Source organism: Leptopilina heterotoma, unplaced genomic scaffold (genome assembly GCF_015476425.1).
Source record: "Leptopilina heterotoma isolate Lh14 unplaced genomic scaffold, ASM1547642v1 Lhet_97, whole genome shotgun sequence".
NCBI classification, from domain to species: Eukaryota; Metazoa; Arthropoda; class Insecta; order Hymenoptera; family Figitidae; genus Leptopilina; species Leptopilina heterotoma.
Genome location: NW_025111203.1, coordinates 415,383 through 434,148, shown reverse-complemented (window position 1 = coordinate 434,148; position 18,766 = coordinate 415,383). Strand labels below are relative to the sequence as shown.

Below are 18,766 nucleotides of genomic sequence, written 5' to 3'. Positions count from 1 at the left end.
ACTTTTAATACAATTTTAATCGAATTCCTTGAAAAATGTAATGCAAGGCATGAGTTAGAAAAGGACAGAGATATATATGTGTTCTTTTTTATCTCATGCTTTGCGTTCGCGAACGACGTTAGCGAAGCTATTGTGCGTTGACCTTTAAAAGCGTCAAAGCGTAAGAACGGATACACAGTCTGTCTCTCTTACTCCAATGAAAAATTTTCCGTTCTGGAAATTTTTACTGAAGGTGTAAATGCTCCTTTACCTGCGATAGAAAAGGACAAAAGTATATATCTTTCCTCTTCTATCTCATACAAATATCACGATTTACGTCTTACGATTTTCAATGTGCGTTCGCCCATATTTCCCAGCGCTGATTAAGATCACCTGGGTTTTATATATATTTAAAGAATTTCTGTCTGCATTTTCCTCTAATGGAACCTTCTGTGATCCATTACATTTAGTTTTATAGAAAAACCCAAGAATATAATTAATTAACAGCAAGTGAAAAATTTTGCAAAAATAGATTTTTTAAAAAACGTACGTACCAAAAAATTTAGATATTTTTTCGATAATTGTTATTGATAATTTTCTTTTTATTCTTTCAAAAAACGATGTTCATTTTCTTGATATTGTGTGATTAGGTAACCATTTAAAATTCAGTGTAGAAAATATTTTATTTTAACTTGTTTACTTATTGATTTTTAATTCAAAACTAATTTGACAATATTTATGAAAGATAATTGCATGATAGTGTGTGTTTTCGGTTTAAAATTTATATAAATTGAAAAATATGGTAAAAAAAGTATTCTTTTTTTTTAATATATTGAAAAGGATATATTAACACTTAGTAAATTGTGTGCAATTAATTTTCAATGAATGGGAGTAAATTTTGATAGTCAATTGTTTCACAACTATTAAATCACCATTGTTGTATTGCATGTATATTTATATATTGTTTTATTATGTAATACGTGTGTATATAAAACGTAACATTTTGACAAGTAACAATAAAGAACACTAGCACGCTGATTTTGATTGTTAAACTTTTGCGATTTGAAGTGAAACTGTTGTATTCAATTGTTTATAATTTTGACAAAAATTTTATGGATTTTAATTTTTATGCAGAGTTTTTTTAAAGAATTTTCCAAGTACTTATTTTAATGATAAAAAAAGTATTTACAAAAAAAATGTTAACCTCATTTTTTACAAAATAAACGCTTATTTTTCATTTTTAATCCCTTATTCCCCATTAAACAAAATGTTTGTATTTTTATTTGAAACTTGAGGTTTTTTTTAATGAAACTAAAAATATAAAATTGTGACAATAATGAGTTTCAAAAATTCTAACCTCTTAAATGGAAATAAAAATATTTTAAGTTTGATAAGATGTAAAAAATAATAAATTATTTTTGAATAAATTTTCGAAATATACAATAATTTTAAAATAAATATATTAAAAAATATTAATATTAAAACTATTAATTAAAAATATTATTAAAAATATTAATCCAAATAATTTGAATAAATAAATAATTTTTTATTGCCGAAAATAATTCAATTCTTAAAAATTTTAATGAAAAATCTTCAATTATTATAAATTTAAAAATGAAAATTTATGAAAATTAGCTTCTAAAAATTATATTAAAATATTATTTTTAAAAACTAATTCTTAGAATTTTTTCATTATAATTTTTTAATATTCAATTATTTTCAATATTTTTAATTATATGTTTCAAAAAATTCAAACACATTCAAAAAATAACTTTAAAATTTTTTAGAATTATTTAAAAAATTTTTGAGAAAACAATCATGTTTAAAATTTTTAATTAAAATTCTTAAAAAAATTAATTTTGTTTTTTTTTAATTTTGCAAAAATTCTTCTTAAAAATTCAATTATTTTCGAGAAATCACATTACAATATTTTTAAAAAACTAATTCTTAGAATTGTTTTATCTTCATTTTTTAAGATTTAATTATCTTCAAACAAAGTAAATTAAAATTTTTGAAAATTGTTAGGCATCTAATAATTAATAATTAATTAGATGCCTAATAATTGGACATCTAATAATTCAATTCTTTTTAAACATTTTAATAAAATAATAATTTAATAAAAATCTTAAATAATAAAATTCTTAGTAACTATTCAATTATTTTCTCAAATAAAATTTAAAAAATATTTTTTGTTTAATTCTTTGGAAGAATTTAATTATTTACAAAAATATTAGAATTTTTCACAGGAATTCAATTATTTTCAAATATTTTAATAAAATTGTTCGAAAGTAATCAATTATTTAAAATTAAATTTTAATTATTAAATTTTTTTGAAATAATTCAATTATTCTTTCCGATTTTAATAAAATTCTTCCCAAGAATTCAATTATTCACATAAATAATTTTTCTAAAGAATTCAATTATGTCGATAAATAACAAAATTATTTTTATCAGTTTTGCGAAGTGTTTAAAACGAGTTTTTTTTGGTCGTCAAGTTTAATTTTTTGATAGCTACTTTTTTTCTACTTTTTTTTAGTTTGAAAGCTACTTTTTGCTACTTTTTTAAAATTAATTATCGAGTTGGAAGTCTGATAACATCAAACTTATGATTCTTATAAAATATTCTAATTTTGAAATATTATCTGGCCACCAGCTTAGTCGAAAGAAAATGTATTCACCCATAAACTTTCCAATATAAGATTTTTTGTAACTAAAAATATTAAAATTATCCGAAAATAGAGAAAAACTAAATTTTTAAATAGTAATTAATGGAAATGAAAAATTATAGAAAATTTTGATATTTGTCTCTGTGTAAAAATAATTTAACATTTTATTTATAGCCATCATGGCCGGAAAAAAGCTCATGGGCTGTCTCCAAAGAGTAAACATGATACAGGGATTCTCAAGATCGCATTCAACTTCTACCTATGTTGATAGAATTGGAAATCGCGAAGTTGTTGGATTCGGCTTGAATGGAACAGAATGTTACATTGATCGATTTGACCGTCCAATGCCCGCCATAAGATTTAAGGAGAATACTCCCGACGTTATGGTAACTTGAACATATTTTATTCAAAAACCAACAAGAAAGATTACAAGAGGGCTAATTAATAATAATATTAATATTAATTAATTAATTAATAATTCAGTTTTTATTTTTAAAATTAATTAGGCTCTGAGGGAGAAAGAGAAAGGCGATTGGAAGAAACTTTCAGTGAATGAGAAGAAAGAACTTTATAGAGCAAGCTTTTGTCAAACTATGGCTGAAATGGATGCCCCCACTGGACAATGGAAATCTATTCTTGGTCTAACGGCCCTTGGAGTCAGTATGGGACTCTGGCTATTTATTTACTTTAGATTGTTTGGTAAGCACTAACATTTAAATAAATATTTAAATTTATAAGAATTGCTACTGTAGCCTATCAAAAATTATTTTCAAAATTTCAATTCAATTATTTTCTAGAAATTTTAACTAAAATTCTTCTCTATTTCAATTGTTTTTAATATTTTTTAAGAAAGTTCCTTAAAAATTCAATTATTTCAAAAAAAGTTCATCTAAACTATAATATTTCTAAAATCCACTTTACAAGACAATTTCATGAAACGAATAATTAGAAAATTTTTTAATTAAATATATATTTAGAAAAATAACTAATTTAAAAAAAATATTAATAAAAATTAAAAAACTAACTTATTTCGGAATTTTTAATTAAACCTTTTTTAAAATTCATCTTTTCCAAAAATTTAATTTGAAACTTTTTGAAATTCAATATCTATAAATTGACAAACATGAACTTTTTTTATTTTGTAAAACTTGAAATTTACTATTAAAAAAAAAGTAATAATTTAATATTAAAATATACTCGTTAGCAGCTTAGTTAGTGATTGTCTATTCAGAGGATATAAAAAATACTCTTTTCCTTTTTCAGTTTATCCACCATTGCCTGAATCATTCAGAGAAGAGAATAGGCTTGCACAAATGAAGCGTATGTTGGCAATTGAAATGAATCCAATTGAAGGAATCAGTTCTGCGAAAAATAGAGTGAAATTAGGGTTGGACCCATACCCAAAATAAATAAACATTTTACTAAAATTCAATGCATTCTCGTAGAAATCACAAATTGTAATAAAAATATGTAAAAAAAATAAAATATTAAAATTAAAATCACAATAAATATTTGTAAAATTAATTTCACTTATTGATTGAATATTGCTATTTATAATAATAGTAGTAAGACACTTAAAATTAAGGATCTTAATGGTCGTATAAAAAAGAAAACTTTAAACTATCTTTTACATAAAAAAAGATTTTTAAATTAGGAAAGAACGAAAAAAATGATATACTGACAGTCCACAAAAAATATTTGAAGAAAACAATAATTATTATCTTAAATAATTCTAAAAATCTTATTTTCGAGACAAAAAATTGTTTTTTCGTTCATGGGCAATTCTACGGAATCGATCGACTTCACGTTACTATTTAATTTTTGTCTTGTTTTGAAAATCATTTTAATAAACTTTTAAAGGAAAAAATTTTATAAAATTATAATTTTTATACTCTTTGTGAATTAAAAAAATTATTTATGAACTTATAAGGGTGATTCTCGACAAAAAGAAATTCAATTATGTTCTAAAATTTTTTTTAAATTCTCGTCAAAATTTCAATTATTTTGGAAATATTAAACTTTTTTCAAAAATCAAGTAAAAAATTTCATTTATCTTTATAAATAAATAAAATTTTTATAATAACACTCTACTCCGTGATTCAAATATTTTAAAAAATTTTAATAAAATTCTTGTCAGAACTTCAATTACTTTCAAAAAGTAAAAAAAATTTTTTTAATTATCTTTATAAATAGCAAAACGCATCTTCGACATTCAATTACTCTCAAAAATTTTCATAAAATTCTTGGTAAAATTTCAATTATTTTTAAAAATTTTAATTACATTCTCTTCCAAATTTCAATTATTTTCATAAATAATAAAACTATTCTCTGAAATTTAATTATTTTCAAAAATTTTAATAAAAGTCTTCGCAAAATTACAATTATTTTCAAAATTTTTTATAAAATTATCGTCAAATTTTAAATTACCTTTATAAATCATAAAACTCTTCTCCAAAATTCAATTATTTACAAAAATTTGAATAAAATTCTTTGCAAAATTTCAATTATTTTCAAAATTTTTCTTCAATTTAATGATTTTTAATATCTACTACTTTATAATAAAATTTTCCAAAAGAATTCAATTATTTAAAAAAAAAATTAATAAAATTCTACGCAAACATTTTCATAAAAAATAAAATTTTTACAGGAAGGCAATTAGGGTCATCAGTTTGGGTAAATCCGGACAAAATATCTATTTTTCACAAATGACGTAAGTATTTTATTATAAAAAGCAATACTTCCGGTTTTATATTGCATTAATTTTTTCCTTGAATTCCCTACATTAATTTTATGGAGCAGAAAAAATTTAGATAAGCTCGCATAAAAGTAACTGTCCGGATTTACTCCAAGGTTTAGAAAGTTTCCTAAAATTTGGGGTAAATTCGGACAGCTTAGTTATTCTAAGAAAGGTTTTTAAAAAAAGTTACTTTAAGTATACTACTGTATTAAGGGATTGAAAAACTTGAAAAAAATTCATAGTAGATGTATAAATGTTCAATCAGTTAAGTGTTATAGTACCACAAAAGTTATGGAATCAACCATTCAAAGAGTAGTAATAAAAAACTTAAATAACTTTAATAAATTTTAATGCATGTTAATTAAACTTGATAAAGAAATGTTTTTAGGGTAGCTGAATAAGAATCCGAAGTCAGATTTTTAAAATTCAAAATGTCGGATCCAATATGGCGGATAAACGTAACAATTTTCTAATAAATTGATTAATTAAAGTGATTAAATTGATTTAATTTAAGAAAATTTGTTTGGATTTCGCTACTGAGAGGTTTTTGGAGTCGCCGAATACAAATCCAAAGTCAGATTTTCAAAATTCAAAATGGCGGATCCAATATGGCGGACATTTATAAAATTCGATCGTATTTGCTTGGAAATTGTTACTCGGGGGTTTTTGGGGTCGCTGATTACGAATTTGAAGTCACTCACTCTCTCCCTCTTACTCTCTCTCACTCTCTCTATTGCTCATTAGTTTCTAAGATGGAAGTTGGGAAAATAAATAAGATGTTTTAAAAGTGAGTACAATGTATTTTAAGATGCTTGTTTTTGCAGTGTAAAGACGTCTTATTCATTCAACTTTTGAAAATAGAAAAATTTTCATAAATAGAAAATATTTTCTAAGTTCAACTTGGACTTAGAAATTCATGAATGTAAAATTCCTTAGAATTTTTCTAAGTTAAATTCATTTCATTGACAAGTGAAATCGTTAACTTTGTATTAGAGGTTCATATGTATCTGTCTTGAACGGCTGAGGTGCTTTAGGCGCAGTTCTTCAAGACCAAGATATCCGAGTTCGATTCCAGCTTCGTAGGGATTTTTTAATTATTTCTGCATATTTTAGAAAAAATTTTGGGAATAATTATAGTTAAAAAGCAATAAAACCTAATAAATAAGTAACCACAATAAGTAAACCTTTCTTTATCCATAATTAATTATTTACATAAAATACAAAATAATATCTACATTTTTAATATTATTTTAAATTCGTAATCAGCAAAATAGGAAACGCTTAAATGTCAAAAGACATTAAAATCTGATAATTTTTTAAAAATTTTTGTCCGCTATTTTGGATTTGCCATTTACAATTTTTTTAAACTATAACTTCAAATTTGTAACCAGAGGACCCCAGAAACCTTTAAACCTTTAAATCTATTGCACCTTAAGAGGAAGATTTTTTTGGCTGACATTAATAGCTCGTTTAGCGTAGTTGGTTAGGTAGTTGCTTAGTAAGTCTCGTGCGTTCGTCGATCTCAGGTTCGAATCCCCGTCCCACCAAATTTATTTTCAAAGTTTTCTCTGAAATGTTAAGATTTCTATATAATTCTAAGTTACAATAAATTGTTATAGAATAAATTCTATAATTTATTTAAAAAATTTATTGTCTGACCTATATAGGATCCTATATGTGTTCTCACATAGGAATCCATGTGGATTCCTATGTGAATTCCTATGTGGATTCCTATGTGGAATCCATGTGGACTTAAATTCCCACATGAATTCCTACTCCAAATCCTATCCCAAATACCCATGTGCTTTAAAATGGGATCCTACATAGGATCTTACGTGGGACCTGGGATTTTATACATAGGTTTTTGTATAAGAACCCACGTAAGATCCTATGTAGGATCCCATGTAGGTGTTTTCAATAGGGGGGTTTGTTTCAAATAAATCAGGTCAAGAAAATGCATTTACTTGATTCAATGAACTTTTTTTTTCAGTGTATAGCGTCGTAACTTTATTCGACCTGTAAAATATTAAAGTTTTTTCAATTTTATTATTTCACAAAACTATATACTTTTTTTTGTGCACTAAGTTATTCTTTGTTAAAGTTACTTTTTATTTTTAGCTAAAAATGTTGTTCTCAACAAATGGTATACTTCTTTGTTTGATCATTATTGCAATGTTCATAATTATTGCCTACTCCCTTGCGAATTGAGAACACCGAGAAACCACCGTATACGGTGGTTTTGCGGTGTTTTGTAATTAATATATAAAAAACCAAATAAAACCACAAATTTTATTAGAGAAATTGAAAGAGGACATTCTGATGAACAAATTTATATAAGTATTTTAATAAAAAATGTTAATTTTGTATGTGAAAATAATTTTTAAAGTAAGAAACATCGTCGGTGATTATTTACACTGACACGGTGTTTGGTAAAATAAGCATGTAAATGCACTTTCTTGAAACTTAAAAGTATTTAAAATAAAAAGCCAGTAAACTACAGAATAAATTAGAAACAAAAAAATTACCAATTAATATAACACTTTTTGTAAAAATAAATAAAATAGTGGAAAGTTTGCTTCCGAGTGTGATACAAATTTTGTAGGTAAATGGGTGAGTTAAATGATCATTTACCAATAGAGCTCGCTCGATAACATGGAAAAAAAAATGTTACCATAGTGCAAATATCAACGTTTTTTCTCTCAATAGGTGGCGGACTGAAAGAATTCTAAGTGACAATTTTCAATGTTGCTGTAAAGTGTCTAAAATAAGTTTTAAATTTTGCATTCAAAAGGTAAGTATGGAAAGTTAATTTATTAATTCACGGCAAGACATTTAATTTAAATTAAATAATTATTTAAATAGAAAACTTTAAACTTTTAAAAAATAAAATTTAGTTTAAAAATTATAAAAACTAAAATTTAGGAATTTAATTTCTTGTTGACAATAAAATTTGATATCCTTTTTTCTGAAAAAAAACTAAAAAATTACTAATTAAAGATGGTGGATTAATAAAATGTTTAAATTTTGCTACACTTCTAAAAATTAATATTTGAGTTTTATGTCGCTCGCTAATTTCTTTTTAAAAAAATTGTAATCGTGTTTCATTTGACAGCCGGCCATCTTTATTTACTTTTACTCCTCCAGGGTTGCCACAGGTCAGCGAAGTCAGGGAATTCAGGGCAGTGGCGTAAGAACGGGAGGGCAAGGGGGTCAGTTGCCCCCCAGTTGTATACATATTACATTGTTAAATATATCTATATATGTAGTTTGCCCCCCCCCCCCCGGAAAATAATTCGTTCCTACACGGCTGATTCAGGGAAAAGTCAGGTAAATTAGAATTGGTCAGGGAAATCAGGGGAAAGTCAAGGATTTTTATTAAAAGTACTGGAAAATATTAAATTTTTAAAATTTATAAGAAAATTCGGAATTTTTGTGTATTTTTTTGTTTGCTTCATAAACTATGAAATTTACAAGAATTCTAATACAAAACCTTCAATTTTTTCTATTTTTGAAAATAGTTTCTTTTTAAATAACTTAATTCTTGTACAACTATCATAAAATTGTTACTTATAACTTATTTAATGAATAATGTTACTTCAGAATTTCAAAATTAATTGGACTTCAAAAGAGTTCCGTTTACAATTTTTATAAATAGTTCAACTTCAAAGAAAACAATTTGAAATTTTAGAAAATATTAATTTTTAATGAATTTAAAATTTTTAATAGGAATTTTAGGAACAACTAATTACAGAAATTCAATTATTTTCGAAAGTGAGTAATTTTTTCGCCTAAATTCAATTAAGTTCCAAAAATTTTCAAAATTTCAATTATCTTTATAAATAATACAATTCTTCTCCGAAATTTAATTATTTTCAAAAAATGTAATAAAAAATAATTTTTTCTTGGCAAAATTTCAATTATTATCAACAATTTTCCTCATTTCAATTATTTTGCTTCCTCGTAAGGAAGCTTTATAGTCGTTTAATTTACAAAGTTTTTAAAAATCCTTTGAACAAATTTTCTTCTATATAGGACTATGTTACACGGAGAGAAAATTTATTACATATATTAACACATATCATATATATTTTGTAAAAGTTTTTACAGTTTAGGGAAAAAGTACACCAAACCGAAATTTTTGTATCAAAAATACTAAACAGTGAAAGAAATAATTTGAAATTTAGTAAAGTTAGATTAAAATTCTTGATATTTGATATTATTATACTAAATTTCATATTATTCCTTTCACTGTTTAGTATTTTTGATACCAAAATTTCGCCTTGTCGCATTTTTTCCCTAAATTGAGAAGCACTTTTACACAATTTAATATAATTTTCTTTCCGTGTATATAAGACCCTAAACAATTGTCCGGATGTATGTATTGGTGTGTGTATGTATGTATATGTGTGTGTGTGTGGATCCCGATTTTTGTGGACACGATAACTCGAATAGGTTTTAACGAATTTGGCTAAAATTTACCAGGTATATTTGTCATAAAAATATCTCGAAATGAATTAATAGACTTTAAAAAGTTCTCAGAAAAAAATATTTTTTTGACTTTTTTCTAAAAAAAATTTTTTTAAGTTGGTTATTGAAGTTGATATATAATAAAAATCTTATTCTTTGCATCAAGACGAATCGATTGGTATATACAAAGTAGTATAAATTGTATGAGAATTTATAGAGTTAATCACAATTAAAGATGAAAAATTCGCATTTTTATCAAAAAATGAGTTCTTTCCGCAATGTAATGTTGCCGTATAAGAAAATTTTACTCATTTATTTCTAAAATCTTATTATTTGCATTAAGACGAATCGATTGATGTATATAAAGTATATATTCTATTGGAAAATTATAGAATTAATTTCAATTAAAGTTGAAAAATTCACTTTTATACTAAAAAATTTTTTGTTTATTTCGATTCACATGTAAGAAAATTTTATTCTTTCTATTAAGACGAATTAACTTTATTTTATAAATGTTAAATTGTATTAAAAATTATTTAAAAATGAAATATATTTATCATTAATGCTTCCTCCACGAGGAAGCAATTTTTTTTTGCTGATTGTAAAGAGGAAGCAAAATGTTCATTTAATGAACATCTGGATTTACAACTTGTTTAATATTTACTACTATTTCAATAAAACTTTTCAAAAGAATTCAATTATTTAAATTAAATTTTAGTAAAAATTTAACAGGAATTTAATTACTTACCAAATTTTTATAAATTTTTTTTCACCAATTCGATTAAACAAAGATTAAGAGTTTCGTTTATCTGAAAAATTATTAGTGAAAAAAATGTTCTTTAGGTAGTAATAAATATTTATGCTTAGTAATTTTACACTAGGATTAACTGTTTAGTAAATATTATCAAAAAACTATTTTTTGGCAAACACGCGCAGCTAAACACAAATAACCTTGAAACTCCAGCATTACCAACTCAACACATACGTTAAACTCTTGAGTTGGCAATGCTAAAGTCTCAAGGTTATTTGTGTTTAATCGCACGCGTTTGACAAAAAATAGTTTTTTGATAATACATATTTACTAAACAGTTAATCCTAGTGTAAAACTACTAGGCATAAATATTTATTACACCCTAATGAACATTTTTTTCACTAAAAATTTTTCAGACAAACGAAACTCTTGAACTTTGAAAACAATTATTTGACACTGTGCAAGAAAAAAATAATAATGTATAATTTAACTTTATTTATATAAATCTTATATAATTAATAATAATAATAATTATTATTATAATAATAATAATAATTATAATAATAATATTTAATATTTTTTTATAATAATAATAATAATAATAATAATAATCATTATTATTAATAAATTAATAATTAATATAAATATTATACACTAAATAAATATTAATATTTATTTACCAATTGATATCTTAATAATAATAATTAATAATAATTTTTAAATAGTATACAAAATTATCATAAAAAATATTTTAATATTAATTAATTTATAAATATTTATATTTAATATTTTTAAGTGCACACGTCAATAAATAAACTGTCAAGATTGATTCAGGCTTGAATTAAGATCAGATGTTCGAGCTTCACTCACGAAGATTGACCGAGTCTTGAATCGAGCATGGAACGAACATTGGTGTCCAATGCTGAATCAACATTGAGTGTCAGTGGTATAAAGACTGCTTCAACACTGGGTTACCCAGGCTGGGCGTTCAAGGCTCAATAAATCTTCAATCCATCGTCAGCATTGGTCTTTCGCGCCTGGGTTCTTTTAAAGAATATATGTCTTTTTTGCTTATAATATAACTTATTTAAATATTTAATATTATATATCCGTGGTCTTTTAACATTATCTAAAAAAAAGTAAACGTGAAAAAAAATTTTTGGTGGAAAGGAACAAAAATTAACTATTTGTTAATTAATATTATTTGTAACCATTTAAATAAGTTATTTTTTAAACAAAAAGGACACATATTTTTAAAATGAACTTAAATTAAAAAGTAGACGTGAAAAAAATTTTTTTTGGTGGACAGGAACATAAGTTACATAACTATTTGTTATTTAATATATTGTTTATAACAATTTAAATAAGTTATTTTTTAATCAAAAAGGACAAATATTCTTAAAATTGACTTAAATTAAAAAGAAAATGTAAAAAAAAAATTTTAGTGGAATAGGAATCAATGTTAACTATTTGTTAATTAATATTGTTTATAACAATTTAAATAAGTTATTTTATAATCAAAAAGGACAAATATTCTTTAAATGAACTTAAATTAAAAAGAAAAGGTGAGAAAAACATTTTTTAGTGGAAAGAAATCAAAGTTAACTATTTGTTAATTAATATTGTTTATAACAATTGATATAAATTACTTTCTGTTTTATTAATTGTGTGGTGGTCATATTGTATTAATTTGAACTGATTCAGATCATATGCAGCAACGGAATAAGAAAATAAGCCTCCTTTTTTGAAAAATTGTATTAATTTGTTAACTTTGATTGAAAATAAAAATTATAAACAATTAAGAACTAAAAAATTGACCTTAAGGGATGTCTTAAGAATTTATTCGCCTTTAATTTAAAATAAAGAATACTGAAACCGGTTAAGAATTGTAGGCTGTAGACAGTTTTGAACAGTAAATTGTAAAAAAATCCCATTGTGCGCTGTTTGTAGATCCTTGGACAAACCCGGCCTGGTCCTGGTCGTGGCCACGAAGTCGGGGCCAGATCATGAAAACCCGACCGGGGCCAGGGTGGTAATCGGGAACAAAAGTGGCGATTTCTGCACGGGTAGAAAAAAATGGAAAAAAATGGAATTTTTTCGAAACGTGTTTAAATTTTTTAAAAAATTAAAGTCTCCCGAGGAATTTAATTACAATTGTTTTGAAAATAATTAAATTTTTGTGTTTTTTTTACTGTTAAAAAAATAATTGAATTGTTTAGAAGGTTTTATTAAAATTTTTGAAAATTATTGAATTCTTTCGTGAAATTATATTAAAATTTTTTAAAATATGAACAGTAATAATTAATGTTGTACTTAATAAGTGAATTTTTTAATTTTGATTATGAAAGTAATTGAAAAAATTTATATTAGAAAATAAACAACAAAATTTTTCTCATAAAATCAATTTTTGTAAGGAATTTTAATAAAATTCTTTTCCAAAATTTAATTATTTTGATAAATATCAAAATTTATCACAAGAATTCAATTCTTTTGAAAAGTAATAAAATACTTTGCAGAAATTAAATTATTTTCAATTTTTTTTTTAAATTTTCGTCAAGAATTAAATTATCTTTATAAAGAGATAAGGGAGAGTGTGTCAAGACGGGGTACTTAAGGTTTCAAGCGCAAAAAACGAAAATTATCGAATATATATTTTATTATTTTATTTAATAACCATCTTTGGATATTAGTCTTTCGTACTAAAGGCGTACAAAGACCATCTGTTTCATAAAAAATCATAAAATTAATAATATGGAAAAAATTGCAAATCTCACCATCTTGCTCTACTGGTGGGTAAGATGGGGTACTAATAAAGCAACATATTCCCTAGTAGAAATTTGTCCTAGTTATTATAAAGGAATTGGCTAGTCGTGCTTTAAATTGTCTATAGTTACTTTACTTGCCAACTGGCTAAATAACTGGAATGGAGTCAAATTAATCCTTTTAAAGTACTGAAAATTTGTTTAATATTAAGATTTATTGTAATTAACACATTTATTTCACGCAATTAATAGGAGTGGATGGGGCAAGGATAGTTAGGTAAGACCTTTTTGGATCTAGCGGCCAAATTTGAATATGTATCTGCAAACGAAAATTATTTTTAGAAAGCCTGATTATTTGGCTATAATTTTGCAATACATTATTTTACTGTAGACACAAATCCCTACGAGATACGAATGAAAAAGTAAACGAAATTTTTAACTATCCTTGCCCCAGCACCGGGGCAAGTATAGTTAAAGAATTCAAATGTTATAAAAAATCAGTAGAGTTTCGTTAACTTTATTTTATTTGATTTAGACTATTCAATATTGATATCTGAAGTATTAAAAATATGTTTTTGAACATTTTCTTAATTTTAATTATTGCATTAAAATTCGTCTCAACTTGAATCTCAGTTTTAACAAATTTTCTTTAGAAAACTACCATTTTGTTGGTCAATAAGCTTTGTTTTCCGTATATAATTACGCACTATTATGTATATCAGCCTAAAAAGAACAATTAAACAATTTTTTTATAATTTACAGTCGCATTAGCAGGATTGTACCGTGCTATATTAGCTCTAACTATCTTTGCCCCGTGGGGGAAAAAGGACCCATATTTCAAATTTTTCCTAATTTTTTGTAAAACGACGTGAATGTAATTGAAAATAAGAACGATAGAACTCCAGAAAACATTTACGTAAATAAATATTCGGAAGCACTAATAAAGAAAACAATGTGATAACACGTGACAAAGATTCCGTTGACATTTTTAAAAAACAGGTGTTTTTAAAAATAAACTCCTAACTTCGCAAATGGTGTCAGATTGGCTTCCAATTTTTATTATCATCTGTTGGTGTTAAGACTCGAAAATATCATGAATGACGCGCTAATTTAAACAAACCGTTTAAGCAATACAGTCACTAACTATCCTTGCCCCCTTGCCCCATCCTCCCCTATAAAAATTCTATTTAGCACCAAAAACATACAATAAAAATAGTTTTTAAAAATTTCTGTATCCATTATAATGTATACATAATAAATGGAATACAATAAAAAATTATATATTAACATTTTATAATTTTTAATTAATTAGTTGAATTATTATATAAAAATATAATGGAAATAGTAAATTATTACATGTGATTTCCTATATTACTTTTTGATTTTTAATTCAATTACAAAAAAATTCTAAATTCGAATATTCTAAATATTTACTGTTTCCAAACAACTTTAATTTTTTTAAGCTATTATTAACAATAACACTGAAACAAACATTTTTTATTGCTATAAACATTATAATCTATAAAAACCTTAAAAGAATAACGCAATTTCATCGAAAAAAATCTTTAGGGGTAATGGGGATCGAATTCGGGTCCCGCTGGACTAAAGTCGCACGTTTAACGCACTCGAACGTTCAACGCAGTAAATGCTGAGGATTAAGAACCACACATGTTTCAGTTCAGTGCCGTAACTAGAGATTTTAAGCATTGGTATATACTTTTAATATTTTTTATGTAATTAAACATTTCTTATAAATAGGGGAGAGTGGGGCAAACCGGCACGGTGGGTAAACCGGTCAGGTGTCAATATCTCTGAAATGGCGAGATTGTCAAAAGTTCTATTTAGAAATTTGAAACAACCATGTGTAGTATACCTAATTTTTCAATTTGGCAATTTTTACTTTTGTTTGTGGAGAAAAAGTGGGAGAAACGCTGGGAGAAAAAGTTTTTTTAAAGTTTTTTTCTACACTTTTACGAATTTTTTCTTAAGGAAATTCTAAAGAAATCGTATAATATTTCCAAATATTAGGTCTTGGGTTTTGAAGGTACACACCTCAGGAATATTTACCACCAAAAACTTTGTTGAATTTGCAAAGCGTTTCTTTTAAACAAATATTTATTCTCAAAATGAGCCTGTGGAGCAAAGAGGCCAGTTTTCGGTGTGGCAAACCGGCCATAGGATATTTTCATTGTATTAGAGTTTTAAGAAAATTATTATTATTAATTAGAATGTTTTTTTCATTAAAATATTTACTGTCAATGAAAAATAATTGTCTTCCAATGAGAATTAGACCCTTTAATATTGTTTCTCTGATAATTTCAAACATTTTTTTTGTTATTTAAAAAAATTTTTTATTTAATTAAAATTTGATCCTGTATTATTATTTACATTATTACAAGCATTGTTCACATGATTCTATATGTTTGTTGTTATTGTAGATTATTATACAAATGCAATATTACAGATAAAAAAACCCAAGTGACCGGTTTGCACCATGGGGGTGGCCGGTTTACCCCAGGGGGTGGGGCAAACCGGCCCGTTTGCAAATTTTTTTCAAGTTAACCCAGAAACTATCCATTTTAATAATTTTTTTAAACAGGGTAGGAGTACTTTAAAGTAACATTAAAAAGACTAGATGGAAATTATATCTAGCCAATATCAAATTCAACTTGAATCTTTGACAAAGAGCGGTGGTCAGTAACTTTACAGTTATTTACAAGTCCGCCTAGAATCAGCGTCGGTGACAAAAACTGTCCAGTAACTTGAACAATCGAGTGGCTCCATGACAAATTTCTACTAGGGTTAACTCTTTGTAAAATTATAAGGGGGAGGTAAAGTCATACGATAATTCCCCATAATGTCATGACGTAGAGGTTAATTAACTTTTGAGGGGATGGGTATCTTATGGATATATTTTTTATTTTTATTGTTTTAATTGGCTGTTACAATATTTTCTTAATAAGAAATCAACAAATAACAAGTTAAGGAATATTTTTGTGGACTTATTGAACTAAGGAAAGTAGTAAAATTTATTAAGAATGTATTCAGTATACACTGCAAAAACAAGTGACTTATTTTGAGACGTTTTGTTCACATATTTAAAACACATGAGTTGTCTTGTGTCCACATATTTAAAACAGATATGTGTCTCATTTTTAGACGCTATAAAATGTCTCACACACACTAAAATAAACTTTCTTACAATATATGATATAGCTGAAAGGAAGTTTTAGTATTTTATTTTTCAAAAGTAGGACATTCAGGGTTGATATCAAAGATTGATATAATTTTACGAATAGCTTTTAAAGTAGTAGTATAGTAAACAGACGCGTCCATTCGTTATTTACAAAATTTATGTACGAAAATTCAAAACCACTTTTTCGTAATTTGCTAAAACTATTAACAAAAAATCAGAACTATAGTATATGGTCGTGACAGTAGACGACCAAACTCTTTGTTATCTCCCTTTTTTTACTCAATGATAGGCAACAATGGATTTTCTAAATTTTCTTCATAACATAATAACACACACTACCCTACCACATATAAAGCATTGAGAATTCACATCGGCAAACTCACACTAACAGATTTTTTCTGCGCCCAGTAAAAAAAATTCGATACACGGACCGTGGAGTTCGTATGCAAGCTCGGTAGCTCTTATGAGAAATATGAGAAATCTCTCATACGAGCCTTTTCCGTAATGAGAAGTGTATAGATGCTTGTATACGAGGTGACTTTTAAAGCATTTTTATTAATGTAACACTATTTTAAAGTAAATGTAGATAATAGAAATGAATTTTCAAAGTAAAACAAAGCTGAATTTATAAAGGAAATGAAGTTTTAAGAAAAAAAGGATAATTTTGTTCAAAAAATTTATTCACACTGAAAAGGTTATAGAATTTGATAATTCCTTGTTACTCTAACTTACCGACATTAGATATTTCTCGGATGCGGTAAGCACGATTTTGTATTGGCGGTAGAATAAATAAGTTTTTCTTCATTGCTAATTAATAATATATTATTATTTACTTATTATATAAATGTTCATATAAAATATTTAAATTTAATACAAAATCGTGCTTACCGCATCCGAGAAATATCTAATGTCGGTAAGTAAGAGTAACAAGGAATTATCAAATTCTAACCTTTTTTCAGTGTGAATAAATTTTTTGAACAAAATTATCCTTTTTTTCTTAAAACTTCATTTCCCTTATAAATTTAGCTTCGTTTTACTTTGAAAATTCATTTCTATTATCTACATTTACTTTAAAATAGTGTTACATTAATAAAAATGCTTTAAAAGTCACCTCGTATACAAGCATCTATACACTTCTCATTACGGAAAAGGCTCGTATGAGAGATTTCTCATACGAGCTACCGAGCTCGTATACGAACTCCGCGGTCCGTGTATCGAACTTTTTTTACTGGGCAGTACAAAGATTTTTTATGTATCTTATACACATTGAGTCACATTTAAAATGAAACACGAAATGAAATGAAATGTTTCAATATAAAACAGATTTTGTATCTCAATTGTTTAAACAATTAAAGCAACTCATTTTGAGACACGAGTGAGATACCAGTTTTTGCAGTGTATGTGAATGTAATTTCTAACTGGGAATAATAGACAGTTCATCACATTTCTTTAAATTACTTACTGGACATTTTCCAATTTCTGATAATACATTTTAGTTTCTTTTTAATACATAAATAAAACAGAATTTCTCAATAACCATTTTTCAATTTTACAACTGCACACAGTAAAAAGGCAGTCTTATTTTCATCCATGAAACTTTGACCATGACTTTGTTTAATTTTAAATCATGTATTTTCACTGAATTTAAAGAGAAAATTATGCATATTATCGGAAAAGAATGTACTGAATTTATTGCAATCATGTTAAAAAATAGCAGTTGTATACTTAATTTAAAAAGTTGGAACTATCAATTCATATTGCCTGTTCTTATTTTCATGCAAGAGGAGTTTACATTAAGACTGCCATTACTTTCAAGACTTGTTTAATTTTAGACAGTTCTTAAAATAAGATTTTCTTTTACTCGCACTATTAATGTTTTACAATATCTAAATTACAATAATAAGAAATTAAAATAAAAGACTTAAAAATCATGTTGTCTTTACAATTATGTTTTTATTTGATTTTTTCCATTTCGTCGTTTTCACTTTCATTTTCTCTCCACTCAATGCAGTTTTCTTAAAAATTTGTGAACGATGTAGATTTCTTCCGTCTAGTTTATTTTGTGACAAGTATTGTTTTCCTGGAAAACCATTTTTCATTAATTATTATTTTCACAATTTCAAAAATTTAGAATTTGTTTATGAAACTTCTCAATACTGTAAAAATCTTAACCTTGTAATTATTTATGTTAATTATTTTTTTAGGGTA

The 18,766-nt window shown here is 25.3% G+C and overlaps 1 protein-coding gene across 1 annotated transcript; it reads left to right on the top strand.

Moving 5' to 3' along the window:
- The first annotated feature begins 369 nt into the window (after window positions 1-369).
- LOC122512299 lies at window positions 370-4,169 on the top strand. Its single transcript, XM_043628055.1, has 4 exons — window positions 370-525; window positions 2,820-3,031; window positions 3,152-3,344; window positions 3,909-4,169. The coding sequence occupies exons 2-4, from the start codon at window positions 2,825-2,827 to the stop codon at window positions 4,052-4,054; spliced, it is 546 nt and encodes a 181-aa protein (XP_043483990.1). The 5' UTR covers window positions 370-525; window positions 2,820-2,824; the 3' UTR covers window positions 4,055-4,169.
- Window positions 4,170-18,766: the final 14,597 nt, after the last annotated feature.

What these genes read in the sequence shown, in the direction of transcription:
- LOC122512299 (XM_043628055.1), top strand. Translation starts at nt 2,825, where the DNA reads ATGGCCGGAAAAAAGCTCATGGGCTGTCTCCAAAGAGTAAACATGATA. An exon ending in AGAATACTCCCGACGTTATG is followed by an intron (nt 3,032 to 3,151) that starts GTAACTTGAACA and finishes AAAATTAATTAG; the next exon opens with GCTCTGAGGGAGAAAGAGAA. An exon ending in TATTTACTTTAGATTGTTTG is followed by an intron (nt 3,345 to 3,908) that starts GTAAGCACTAAC and finishes TTCCTTTTTCAG; the next exon opens with TTTATCCACCATTGCCTGAA.